The following is a 14310-nucleotide window of genomic DNA, read 5'->3' on the forward strand; positions in this document are numbered from 1 at the left end:
CGTGTATGCGTGCGTGCGTGTGTGCGTGTGTGCGTGCGTGCATCCGTGTATCCGTGCGTGTTGTGTGCGTGTTGTGTGCGTGCTGTGTTTTGTTGTGTTGTTGTGTGTGCGCGTGCGTGCGTGTGTGTTGCGTGTGAATCCATTGCATTGCCACCCCCTAATCTCCACCCTCCACACAAGCGCGCGCACTCGCACGCATGTGCACTTGCACGCATGCATATGCGTGAGAGTACGTGCGCGTATGTGTCTCTAGGAGGGCGGAGATTACGGAGTGTCAGTGCAATGAATTCACAAACACCAACACGCACCCCGTTTCATACACAGTCGTACACACACACACGCACATCTGAAACAAAATCAATGAATGGTGGATCAAGTCATCGGTATATTTATCAACAAAGACACTACTCAAACCAGATACAGAAAACTCAAATTTCGTATGTGTATTTTTGATATTGAATATAAACTGACTGCCTTCCTCCCATAATGATACGGATACCATACCCCATACAGACATGAACATGCATTCCTCAAAGACATTTTTTACTCAAAATATTATCAAGAAACGAATTCAAACGCCAAAAAAAATGAAAATCAAACACTTTACTCTATTTTGCTAAAATCAAGAGACTGTAGGTCACTTTTTATCGACCTTCTCACTCACTCTTCTCTCTTTCACACACACACACACACACACACACACACAATTGGGCTCACATTCAACACGCAAACATGTACACATCTAGCTTGTTCTCACTTCAATATACTGGGTCACATCAGGTTTGCTGCAGTGTGTCATTCAGCAAACAGATCCCCCTTTCCTTCAGGACACTTCTGCAAAGATAACAAAACTGCAATTAATCAATCACACTAATATTAACAAATGAACACATGCATGCGTTAAATGGAAGTGTTAATTTCTGTACTTTCCAACAACACATTAACAAAAACCTCAACTCTTCATCCTTTACTGCTACTGCTTCTTCCCTAACTCTGAGTCAGTCTGTCTTTCTGTCTGTCTGTCTTTCTGTCTGTCTGAATATTCTAAAGTGGATACTGAATTAACTGGAATGAACTTAAAAGAAAAACTGAATCGAATGTTTCTTTCAGTCTGGGTCAGACTGTTGTCGGACTGGTTTGTGCAGATCTAAGAAAGACCCGTAACTTTAAATATTAAATCTGGTCGCGTGCCGTCAGATGCGGCGTAGCGTTGGGCATAAGACTGCTGGTTTATGAACAGAAGGTCCTTCGTTTATTCCCACTAGCAGGCCCTTTTTTTCCAAAGCTTAATCTTTAATACAGCACCCATTTTAACGATTTTTTTTTTCTCATGATTCCTTTGCTGGGTACAGCGCGTGCCACAAGTGAATAGATGTTCATATGGTCCAATGTGATGATGGTTTGGCACACTTCTTCATTGTTGATGTGTTCACTGTATCTGATGTTTATCTTGCGATATCATTTCCATGGCCTGAATTATTTCTAAATCCGCCGTGATGGTCCATGTCTTGCATGCATCCAGGAAGAATGAATACACCAGTACACGCACGAGGCTGATCTAATGTTTCACCAAGATTAGTTCCTTCCGCACATAGGCTGTCAGTCTGGATAGTGCTGATGTTGTCTCTGCTACCATTTAGGATTTCTGAGGTAAGTAATCTGTTGAATAGTTCCTATCTTCAGTCCCTGATGGTGGTGTTTTGGCTGGTCATCATCTTGGTCTTTTCACCGCTCATTTCCATACCATGGCTTCTTGGTGTTTGTGACAAGCTTGGCGAGTTCTTTCTCTCTCCCTGCCAGGCCATCAATGTCATCTACGAAGCAAATATTCGTGACGGTTCTTCCTCCAATGCTGACTGTGCTGACATAATCTTAAAGCGTGTCAGTCATGATGAGTTGCAGGAAAATGCTGAACAATGAGGGAGACAGAAAGCAGCCCTGACGAACTCCAACTGTCCAACTGCACCATGTGAAGTATCGCTTTGATCACTTTGAAAATCAGTTGCTAGATGGTGTTGATAAGCTTTTGTCCAATGTTTATTTTCTAGTTGGTTTTGGTAAGCTTTTTGCAATGTTTAATTTTCTTTTTTCATTGTGACCCATAGTGCTTCCTCCCACTCTGTCAAACGGCTTCTTGAAGTCGTGGTAGAGCTCCCTCTGGTGTTGGAGGTATTTTAGGCAAAGGGTATGTATGTTAAAAACATCTGTTAGATGGTAATTCTGCTTTTTGCTAAATCCAGCCTGTTCTTCAGCAATAATGGTATTTGCTTGCGGTTGTAATCTGTTCAGAATGATTTTGAGCATTACTTTGCTAGCATGGCGGTAGTTCTGGCAATGTTGTAGATTTCCTTTCTTGGAATGGGTGGTGATTTGTGACCGGGTCCATGGTGTAGTCCAATCACCTGGAAGCCATACTCTGTTGCAGGTGGTAGTTTGGATGTTAAATACTACCTCTTCGCCATGTTTGAAATGTTCTGCAGTGATGTTGTCGATGCCTGCAGCCTGATGAGTCTTGTAATGTAGGTTCACTTTGGCCTCGTTTGCTGTGCGAGTTCCAACCAGACCTCAGTCCACCTTTGTATTTCCCTGTGTGAGACAGTTGCCGTCTTTGTCCTGGATGGTGCTCACTTTACTTTGTTTCTGTTTTTCAAAGTTTCAGTTTCAGTAGCTCAAGGAGGCGTCACTGCGTTCGGACAAATCCATATACGCTACACCACATCTGCCAAGCAGATGCCTGACCAGCAGCGTAACCCAACGCGCTTAGTCAGGCCTTGTCAAAGCTTTTACTTAAAGGCTTTCTTTATGGCGTTGCTGTCAAGCCTTTTCTCAATGTTAAGCCGAGGGGGTGGGGGTGGGGATTAGCTCCCACAGCCTAAAAAGTGCTCCTCATGTGTCAAAGCGCAAAATACAGCCTCTGACAACCAAGTCCAACTCCTGGCCTTCCCGAGTGGTTTAGCTTCTAAACCCGGCAAACCTGTTGTCTACTGATAGGAAAGGGGCGAGGCCGGTCACCGGCGCCATAACCGGTTGCTACGGGTAGATGGAAGTCAGCCTGGGACGGCTGTCCATCTAGAAGGAGGACAACTCTGATTTCAAACCCGGGTAGCTGGAACTCGTTAGCCTTGTCAGGCAGTTCAACTAGGAGAAGGACAACTCTGATCCCAAACCCACCAAGTGCCAGGACTAGAGGAGAGCTTCGTCGTGCGCAGACCCTGGGTCCATGGCCATGGCTGAACATCTTATACCCGTGCTCCAGCTATGGGAAAATGGCCGTAGTTCTTCCGACAGCTGGCTTTTGAGCCAGAAGATAGGAGAGGGAAACTCCGATATAACACCTACAGCCCAATGGTTGCCGGGACCGTCTCAGCCCGGACTACTGAGCTATCTCGTGTCCTCCTTGGGTTTAAAGAGTGGGATTGGTGTGCGCGAGCCGGTCTTCACAATAAAGGGTCGTAGCCCTGCAGCGATGGAGCAACGGCCAGCCACAGTGTCGTTCAATCCAATTTTCCTTTGCATTCTTCATTTTCTGACCGTTCTCCAAATTTTATAGCACTGTATTATCCTTTCCTTTCTGGAATTTTTTCTTTTGTGCTTTTCGTCCCCTTCTTGTGTCCTTAACTTATAATTTTAATCAGCTTATAGATAATTCGCTTAAAGTATTCTTACATGAAACATCTATCATTACTGGAGAGTTGATTTTATGGTTTTGAGTTGTTAATTCAACTGTTTCGCTTTATTCCCCCAAAATTCCCCGCCCGTTCTCACTTTCTAAACATTCATTGTTTGAACACCCGTACTCACAACACACACACACACACACACACACACACACACACACAATACCGACTCACCAAATCCCTTGTTCACATGCCCCTCTTTCTCCAGGGCAGTGGGTTTCTCGATAGCTCCACTGTCGTCTTTAACCGTTGCTTTGTCGGACGGGTCGGCCACTTTGTTTGCGTCATGGTTGTCTTCGATGCTGTCGACGTTTGATGTGGAAGGCGGCCAGTGATAACCGATGAAAAGCTGATAAGTGTAAGACCCTAAGACGGCGCCAATGTGGGGACCGAAAATGTTGACCCAGAAATAGTTGTACTTTCGATAACTGCACAACAACAAGATATCAATTAATCAGGTATATATAAATAAAGAATTAAGCTGAATAAATGATACAATGGTGAAATCAGCACAAGCAATATTATATGTTATTTCTGCAAAGAAATTATTTGCAGAAATAACTTCGATTTCATCATCTGAAGTGTACACACTCGGAAATTTTTATTTCAAAGTATAACAACTCTGTACAGAAACTATGTGCACGAATATTCATCATCAGAAGAAATCGCGCTCGGAAAATGTATCATGTCTGCAAGAAAAGCTGTACAGAAGAGATCTGAACTTTCCTCAATCAAACTGTTTGAAATCATGTTTGATTTCTGCATTAAAGCATAGGACGGAATGCATTCACAAGACACCCTCCACAACAGACTGATGTCTTTGGCAGCCGACTCAATTATGCACACAGCTATTCACCTAGTCAGCTTGAGTTGGGGGTGAAATGAGAAGGAATTTATACGAAAAGTATCACGCAACTGTGTAACACATGGTACTATCAGCCTGCCTGAGCCACTGAAGCATGCAGTGTGATGTGGGGGAAACTCAGCACTCACAGAAATGGGACAGTTGCCCGAAGGGACCATGACCTCAGCAAGATTCACAGGACACCCACCCTGAAGGACCCACATCTCAGCACAGGTAAGATCCTGGGAATCACATTTCCGAATATGGACACGTACCTCAAATAACGCACGTGCCGTTAACGAGATTCTTGAGGCACCTACCTCTAAGGACTCAGATCTCAAGTAAAGATACATGGGACATCTGACTTAAAGGACTGAAATCCATGTCGAGCAATACACGGATTACCTAGCTCAAAGCACAGGGACGCACAGGATCCAACCTGAAATGATTCAGATCCCAATAAAGGGACACACATGTGGAACCTACCTCCAAGGATTCAGATCCCAATAAAGGGACACACATGTGGCACCTACCTCAAAGGACTCAGATCCCAGAAGAGATTGCATGGTATGATAGTCATGTTCCACTATGACCATCAGAACAGCAGAGGAGGTAACTGTTGTCCCGACTCTCTGGGCTAGAATTTGATTCCTGCAGAGAGTGTCCTGCCCAAGTTACATCCCCACTCTCTCAGCCAAGACGGTTTTAGGACAGTCGACATTGGGGATGGTTCCCAAAGGCCAACTAGCCCTCATGGTTGCAGCACTAAAAGCCAGTGCAATTTTGCCTCCTAGTTCGAGAGTCATAGTCCTTCACAAAAGACAAAGCTGTAAGATTACAAGGTACACTGACTTTAAAGGACTCGGATCCCAGTGGAGGTATACATAGGATACCTAAATCAAAAGACCGAAATCCCAGCGACAGGATTCCCGAGACAGCCAACCCACCTCAAGGGTGCCAGGTCCCACCCCGCCATGACGGTGAAGATCCTGGGGATGAAGTCCCGGGCGGGGTTCATGGCGTTGCCGCAGTTGAGGGAGTAGGACATGCTGAGGGCCATGACCAGCAGGCCGATGGACACGGGCATCAGGCCGCTGGGGGGCCGCATGTTGTGCGGGTCCGTGATGGCCAGCACGCAGATCATCAGCACGCCCGTGGAGAAGATCTGCACCACACACGTGGTTTTAATCATGTTGTGCCGTGTTGGGTTTTTTTGTTGTTGTTGCTCTGTTTGGTGGTGGTGTTGTTGTTCGTTAGTGTGTCTTTAAGCACGTTGGGTCAAGCTGCTGGTCAGGCATCTGCTCAGCAGATTTATTGTAGCGTATATGGATTTGTCCGAACGCAGTAACGCCTTGAATAACTGAACTGAACTGGTATGTCTGTTGGCGGCGGTCATGCTAATGTTTGGTTTGTTGTTGATGTGTCTAGTAGTGGGGTTGATCGCTTAGTGATCAAACCGTTGTTTATTCCAATGCCAGTATCAGACCCGCCCTCTTTATCAACTCCTATACCATGTGTTCCCTTTAATCAATCTAATTATGTAATAAATTCACACGTTTAAAAATGTCAAAAGTTTCGGAGATTCATTTCCCAAATACATTTCCACAAACATTTTTCATCGCCATCGCCATTATCATTATTCTGTTCACAGTCATCACAACTACTTCTTTGTTGCTGAAGAGTCTGCTGGCAGGACTGGCTCCTTCCAAGCTAGTTCCCCTCTACCCCCCCTTCCTCACACACTCACCCACAGCTTTTCCGACATCTCCATACACATCACGCGATGTACAAAGAGCTGTGGTCTCACCTGGTCCCCCAAAGTGGTCCACACCGACACGTAGTGCTGGGGGTAGGTGGCAAAGATCCCCGCTGTACCGTTCTCCCCAGTCACTTGGCGGTCACCCCCATCAAAGGCGTCCAGAGTGTCTGGTGGATGAAAAGTGGTCAGGGGGGGGGGGGGGGTCGTGTGGATACAGGCACGGAAGCGTAGAAAAACAGCGCAGTTGTGATTTTATTGTCAGGTCAGTTAATGTTGTACACAGAAGAGTGCGCGAGCCCGCCGACTGCACATGCACGCACACGCACGCACGCACGCACGCACACACACACACACACACACACACACGCACACACACACACACGCACACGCACGCACACGCACACGCACGCACACGCACGCACACGCACGCACACGCACGCACACACACACACACACACACACACACACACACACACACACACACACACACACACGACCACTACCAGAACCAACATGTAGCAATGTCGTACACACGGTACCCACAGCCAACTACTTACCACTGAAGGGCACGCCACAAAACCATGTCTCCGCGAATCCCAAATATTTACATGAATTTAGGTACTTTTATCCATGTACTTATGACGATTGTTTTTGTCCTTTTTTAAATTCCTGGATCGGGATCCAGATCAGGATCCTTTAAACGAAACCTTCACTTGTCCACGTCACGTGGCCCGTCACTCCACACAGCTTCACGGGAATCCAACATTTTCTCGATATTCACAAATTACATTTTGCCCTGTGGTGTTTGTTTTTTCGGGGTTTTTTTTTGTTGTTGTTTGTTTTTTTGGTTTTGGTTTTTTTGTTGTTGTTTTGTTTTGGTTTTTTATCTGGAATACCGACACGGACCACCAAATTCTGATTAATCCTTGGCCCAAAAGACATTTTTACTTAATTTTAGTCAAGTCTGTCCACAACTCCGTACGTAATTCTGCCTACAGACAGACAAACCGGAATGAAAAACACAACCTCCTTGGCGCAGTTAACAAAAGACAACAACAGCAGCAGCAGCAAACCAGCGGCGAACACACACACGCAGTCATGACAGTACTGCACCTCAGCTGTAATATGATGCACGCCAACTGTAATAGAATATGTTACTTTACCGCTGACTCAACGTGGATCCAATACAATGTTGAGATGAGTAATGCCCCTTTATAACCTCCGTGTCCCTTGGTAACCATGCATGGCAGAATAAACAACGAAGACCGTTACCTCTGTGTTCTTCAACTTTGTTCCACGATCATCAGCAGCACGTATTTGTACGCTACATAACAGATCTACGATACATACAACGGGGAACATCTCAACAACACACACAGGTATGGATCACCGGCAGCATGTATTTGTACGCTACATAACAGATCTACGATACACACAACGGGGAACATCTCAACAACACACAGAGGTATGGGTCACCGGCAGCATGTATTTATACGCTACATAACACATCCGCGATACATACCAGGGAGAACATTTCTCCATACACATGGCTGCTCCCTACCTACCCCAGTAGGTGAGGAAGGAGCAGCAGCAGGCAGCAAAACTGCCGGCACACTGGGCCACGTAGTAGAAGGGCACCTTGTACCACGGCAGGCGTCCCAGCATTGCCATGGCGATGGACACGGCCGGGTTGATGTGACCTCCTGCCATCAAGGTCACAGTCAGGATGAACATCTGCGGGTACCAGGTAACCACAACAACAATAGCAACATTCATTCATTCATCATCATCATCATCATCATGATAATAATAAATTAACAACAACAGGAAACAACTAGCAAAAGGCAAACACGACGAACAAACAAAAAAAAAAAAAACTTTTGCCCAATATTAAAGACGCCGACATCGCTGCTCAGAGACACATATTTTTTCGGCTTACACACAGGCAGGGTTTAGGTTTCGTGCCGGCCACCGGTCACTGACGCATAAAATGCTGAAATGGCCCATGGATGTGATAGCCAGTCGTTCACTCGCCTCAATTCTTCATGAAATCGGTCATGCCAAACGGGTTTTTTTTGTTTGTTTGTTTGTTTTCTTTTTTTGTTTTTTGTTTGTTTGTTTGTTTGTTGTTTTTTTTAGTTCTCTCTTATTCTCCTGCAAAACAATCGCGACTGCAGTTTCTAACTCAGAAAAATATAAGTACAATCGATAGTGTTGTTGCTCTGCAGTTCCATATCAAACAGATGTACATTGCGAGAAGAAAAAAAATGGTACCCAGCCGGGAAAGGAAAAATGAAGTACGCTTACACAAAGGCACCGTCCCTTGTGTATTGTGAACTGTGCCAGTCTAGCTTTTTACTTTTCTGCCATTCTCATCGACTGAGGATGGCTTCGATACATGTGGAACATTTCGCCACAATAATCATCATCCGCATCTTGGAGCAAGCCGCTGAAAGTAGCTGCCTAACGTCGAGGAATATCGAACGAGTGTTCAGAATGGTTGCAGTCTCTTCCATTCTGTACACGTCTGGAGAGTCTGAATCGAAACATACCTTCGGCGTTCGTAGGCCACTTACCTGTTTACTTCGTTGATGTTGTGCAACAGTGTGGTACATTCGACTAAAATCGAGATCCGATCAAGATACGCAAATGCGCACTTTAAACGTGCATGACTTTTTATTTAGTCATTTCCGCAGCCATGCATAGTTTTCGGAATGTGTTCGTGTTGAAATCATATCATCATGAAGAACATCAACGTTTGCAAGCCATGAAATCATTTCATCATCGTCAAGAACATCAACGATTATCTTGTTCTTAATTCATGTCGTCATCGTCACACACATACGCATACGTGTACGCGCGGCATCACCCCCCACGCACCCACCCACCCACACACACACACCAGCCACAGTACACCACGGGCACAGTGGGCACTCACCGGACACGCCGCCCGACACGTAAATACCCATCATGACGCCGATGCCCCAGGTGGCGCTATTAGACACGGCGGTGGCAAACTCACCCCGACTGAGCACAAACTGGGCACCCACGCCCGTGCCAAATACCTGATCAATAAAATAACATGATATCTATGAAGTCAATATTACATTTCTTTCCTTTTTTCAGCGCACCTACCAAGCCCGTGCCAAACACATGATCAATTGAACAATACATAATGTTATTCATGAGGCATTTTGCAACATCTCCATTGGCTCCCTGTCTCACACAGAATAAAGTATAAGATCAGCACTCTGTGTTATAAATGTATTCACAAATCTGCCCCTTCCTATCTTTGTGGCTGCCTTCACCTCTACACTCCATCTCGCTCACTACGATCGGCTTCGGATCCACTCTGTTTACGCATACCCAGATTCAAACACTCACACTGTTGGGCGCCGTTCTTTCTCTGTCTCTGGACCTTGCATTTGGAATGAACTTCCTCTATCGCTTCGTCAGGTCTCCGCACTCAGCTCTTTCAAGTCTGGCCTTAAAACCCACCTCTTCACAAGATAGCCTCCCTCCCCTGCCTCTTCATTGTCTTCAGTTTCTTCAGTTTTAGAGTTATGCATGCGTGTAAATGACTGGTGCGAAAGCGCTTAGATTTGTCTCTGCACGAGTTGCAGTTAATTTCTTTTTTCAGTACACAAATTTCTTTTTTTTTTTCTTTTTTTTTTTTACTTGGTCTATTTCTTTCTATATTTACAACACCTTTTATGGACAGATTTTGGAAGTCGTGGGATTGGGATTGTTCTTCCCCCCTGTGGTAGAGCGCAACATCAAACTGTGACTGGTATCTCTGGATTACTTGGTGTTGGAGATGGTCTAGTTCACTGCCATTACCAGGACAGTTCACTATCATTACTGAGATATCTGACATACTGAACAGTAGCAGTAGTTGTAGTTGTAATTGCAATACTTGTTGTAGTAGTTGCAGTTGTAGTTGCTGCTGTAGGAGCTGTAGTTGCTGCTGCTGCTGGTGCTGTTATTGACACTTATTAGCGCCTATCCTCGGTCAGAGGCCGAACGTTCAGCGCTTTACAAACACAGTAATTTTAACAGCCTGCCTACCTAGGCAGAACCGACTGACAGCTGCCTTGACACGCCCGTCATTCGCTTCCTGTCTCATTCAGTCAGGCTTCAATCACGTGCATACATAAACAAGTGTATACTCCCGAAATATAATACACTAACTTGATTTAAATGTACTCCAAAGATGCAAATAAACCCCCAAATGTCTCCCTGAACCATTTACTTAAAAATTCAGTGGTGGACATAACAGTTCGGACTCACCATCAAAATGAACGTTCCCAAGAATTCAGCCAGACATTCTCTTACCAGGGGCTTCTGTCGAAAAAAAAAATGGAATGCAATGAGACACAAAAATGTATCAATCACACATCAATGACACTTTTTTTTTAATGTTCTTAATCATTACCGCTGTTCTTTTTTTTTCTTTTTTCTTTTTTTTAATCTTCAACAATTTTTTAATTCCACATCATTCACCCATCCATTCCATAAATCTTACATTTATTCATCAACATCTTTCTGCTGTGGTCGTTATACAGGGTTACCTGCAAATGGACAGGAAAAGAGAAATGAAAAGTGTCATGAAAACATGCAAAAATGTTGGCAATGACCTGACGTTGTAAAATGCATAGAGCTTCAAGAATATGCGCTGTAGTGAAACATCTTAATAAATACATAAACAAATAAGTAAATAAATAAACATTTCTTGAGACAATACGGATAAATTATGACATCACTGACACTTACAAACTTGCGTTGTATGTCTTCCAAAAAATTAAACCGATCATTCAAGGGCTGTCTAAAATAAAGTGGGTAAAACAACTGAAATACAAATTGACGTCAATCACAGAAGATCTTGGAGATTGTACTGTTTCCGATCACTTGGAATGCCTGCAGACATCCGCCACACGCAATTATTTTTGTTACTATGTTTTTTGTCACAACACATTTCTCTTGCGTGAAGATCAGGAAAACTCTCCACAAGGAACTGAACGTCGCTTATTGTGCGGCGCCACCTTTTTTCGTGTATCCCAGTCTGCGTGTGTGTACTGATTCTCTATCAACGTGAATTATTCCACACGATTTTACCGACGACATGTTTCTTGTTATCGTGGGTTGGTTTTTTTTTGGTTGTTGTTTTTACGTGCGGTTGATTATCTCATTAGAAAGACGAGCACGTGGATCTCCAATCAAGGTCTAGAGGATGCGTTGGGGGTTGGGAGAGGGGTTGCGGAGTTTTAAAAATCCCGTAAACTAAACCCACGTGTTTTATCAGTAACGCCACCATTTACTCAATTGTTGATTTCTTTTTAAAGACACAAATGATACATTTTTATCCAAGTTTTATCCAAATCAACAAAGTATTCATAGAACTTTTAAAGGCTCAAATGCTATCTGATCAATATTTTTTTTGTACCAAATCGACCAAATTTACGCATAACTTCTTTGTGCGCAATGTATATCTGACATACCACGGCATTTTATACTTCATCAGTTTATCAGTTCCATGTTCCTTTCGACCGAACCAGTCCCAATTTCACGCAGAGAAATATGTTGTGACTGGCACGTTTACTTCTTTGAGATGCAATGCAATTCCATATCCTGCCATATCAGGCAACGCAACTCGGCACGACGCAACTCGGCACGACGCAATGGAGCACAGCGGAACCCAGTGCAACATCTGCAGTGAAATTCCAATCATGTAGTTTCACGCAACGCAATGCAACAAAACGCAATATAGCTGTTATGCAATGCTATATGCAATATCACGTAACGCAATGCAACACACCTGTAATGCAATTCAATGCAATGTCATATCGTGCAATATCACGCAACGCAATTCAATGTACGCTCTTGAAGCAAACGTTTACTCAAAAACCTTTGTTCGGACGATTGATCTGCGCCAAGCTCAACAAACTGAACGGTGCTTTAACTTTCATGAGAACAGACAATTTCATGTACATATCGCAAGAGATGTATGCATGCTTGCTTGCTTGTTTGCTTTCTGCGCGCGCGCGCACACACACACACACACAAATTGTCATACTTCTTGCTTTTGTGTTGAGGCTTAAAATTTGTACGTTCTATTCGTTCTCTAATATACTGAATAAACAAAACACCATAGAATCAAATTCCCGCATCTTATGTTTGAATTTTCATTACTTAATGTCAGCATCAATGCTTACCATTGTAAATCGATTTCCTTGAAGATCGAATCAGCGTCTGCCGAATTCTCCAGGACTGGGTACTTATCACCGTGTGTGGTGTTGATGGCTTACAAGGCTCTGCCCGCTGCTTTGAAGACAAATAACTCGGCCACTTCAGAAATCTCGGGGAAACTCAGTTCATACACACGCAGTTGATTCCAACGACTGCTCACTCGAACCGATGAAGACAGACACTACAATTTTCCAGAACTGAATCCAGACCTATAAGTGACTTGGAACACTGAAATGACTGCCCTTATATAGGCGCATTATCGGTGTAATGTCACAAATCTCCCCCCTCTCCCCTTTACGAAGGTCCCCCGGAGAACGTTTCAAGTTTTCTGAGAGTCAGTTCCATTTGGGTCAAATTCATCCCCAGTATCATTTCAAACTTACCTCGAAGGACCACCATATTCATTTGGAGGGGGACAAATTCCAAAGGGGGAGGGGGAAAGGAGGGAGTCGGTTCTGACTACTTGGAACTCATTCCAAACTAGTCGACATAGACACCGGGGTTAATGTACGCTGGCCAGATTTGACACCGGAGTAAAAACCAATGGGGATAAGAATAGGCTGCTACACCGGTCTTGATTTTCTTTCCTCCCCCCCCACCCCCCCTCATCCCCCTCTCCCCCTCTTCCCCCCCCCCCTTTTTTTTTTTTTTTCTATTGCGCAAATATATGTGTGTGTGTGTGTGTGTGTGTGTGTGTGTGTGTGTGTCTGTGTGTGTTTCTGCGCATATACTGTTGTTTCTTCTTGTTTTTTTCTTTGCATTTATTTGTATCCCTTTTTGTAGCATTGCATTAAAACCACATTAAAAGGGAAATTCGCTACCTCGATACACCCGGAGACACAGAACAAGCCCTATCAACCTTTAACAAAAAGTCACAATGTAGAGAGAACAATAGCCTTTCAAAGAATCTTGGTCTCGAAACTACTTTTCTTTTCGTTGATTTATTATCTGTTTTGTACCAGAATAAAGGTGTGGGCCTTAAACACTAAGAATCTTTGTTTAAGCAAGTATGTCTAAGAGATGGATTTTATACCAGTGTGCGTATTTACGTTCGAGTCTTTCGCTTTTTTTTTTTTTTTTTTTTTTTTTTGCTTGTATACAACAGACTAGAAGTATGCAGACGCCCATTTAACTCAGTACGGCCAGTCCTCTCTTCTTCCTCTACACAGACCCCTCGGATGTCCAGTGGGTGTCTGAATGACCCAACCTTTAGCTTCCGTCGTCAGAATTGTGGTATTCTTTGTCAACATTCACCTCTTCAGTGTAAGAGCCTTCCGCTTGTAATATTTTGATGGTGGTAATTGGGGAGAAACGCTGTTAACGTCGTGTCTTTCGCCGTTCGTATGGAGAGAGTTAAGCAAAAAATGGAATGAAGGTATTTGTGGGGAAAGTAGTATTAGTTTATAAGCGGTTAAAAGGATGCGTTTTTCTTTCCTTTTATTGCACTTTTGACTAAATAAGTACGCGCGCGCGCGCGCGTCTGTGTGTGTGTGTGTGTGTGTGTGTGTGTGTGTGTGTGTGTGTGTGAGTGAGTTATTAAAAGAAACAATACGTCTAAGTTAATTAATGCGCTTACTTGAACCAAACTTGAATTGGAAAACGATGACGCTGAGGAAACAAGTATCTGAATGATCATATAACTGTTTTGCATAAACTTGCGCTTCAGGGGGAAAAAATCGGTTCTGAAACGAAAAACATAATGATGGATGCATGACGTTCCCAAAAAGGAACTATTATAGTTATTTAAACTACAAAGCGCATCAAAGCAGCACATTTATATGGCA

At 43.9% G+C, this 14310-nt stretch overlaps 1 protein-coding gene across 1 annotated transcript; it reads right to left on the bottom strand.

Annotated features, from left to right (window-relative positions):
- Positions 1–384: 384 nt before the first annotated feature.
- LOC143297309 (aquaporin-9-like) lies at positions 385–12727 on the bottom strand. Its single transcript, XM_076609587.1, has 8 exons — positions 12493–12727; positions 10571–10624; positions 9219–9345; positions 7846–7983; positions 6329–6447; positions 5469–5686; positions 3852–4105; positions 385–834 (listed from the first exon to the last, which is right to left on the bottom strand). Exons 1-8 carry the CDS (start codon positions 12493–12495, stop codon positions 824–826), a joined length of 924 nt encoding a protein of 307 aa, XP_076465702.1. The 5' UTR covers positions 12496–12727; the 3' UTR covers positions 385–823.
- Between the last annotated feature and the right edge of the window lie 1583 nt (positions 12728–14310).

This window comes from Babylonia areolata, chromosome 22, assembly GCF_041734735.1.
Source record: "Babylonia areolata isolate BAREFJ2019XMU chromosome 22, ASM4173473v1, whole genome shotgun sequence".
NCBI lineage: Eukaryota > Metazoa > Mollusca > Gastropoda > Neogastropoda > Buccinidae > Babylonia > Babylonia areolata.

Coding starts and splice junctions, on each gene's coding strand:
- LOC143297309 (XM_076609587.1), bottom strand. Junction 6,448..7,845: donor CTCCTTCCTCACCTACTGGG/GTAGGTAGGGAG, acceptor TTCATCCACCAG/ACACTCTGGACGCCTTTGAT. Junction 4,106..5,468: donor TGGGACCTGGCACCCTTGAG/GTGGGTTGGCTG, acceptor GTTGTTGTGCAG/TTATCGAAAGTACAACTATT.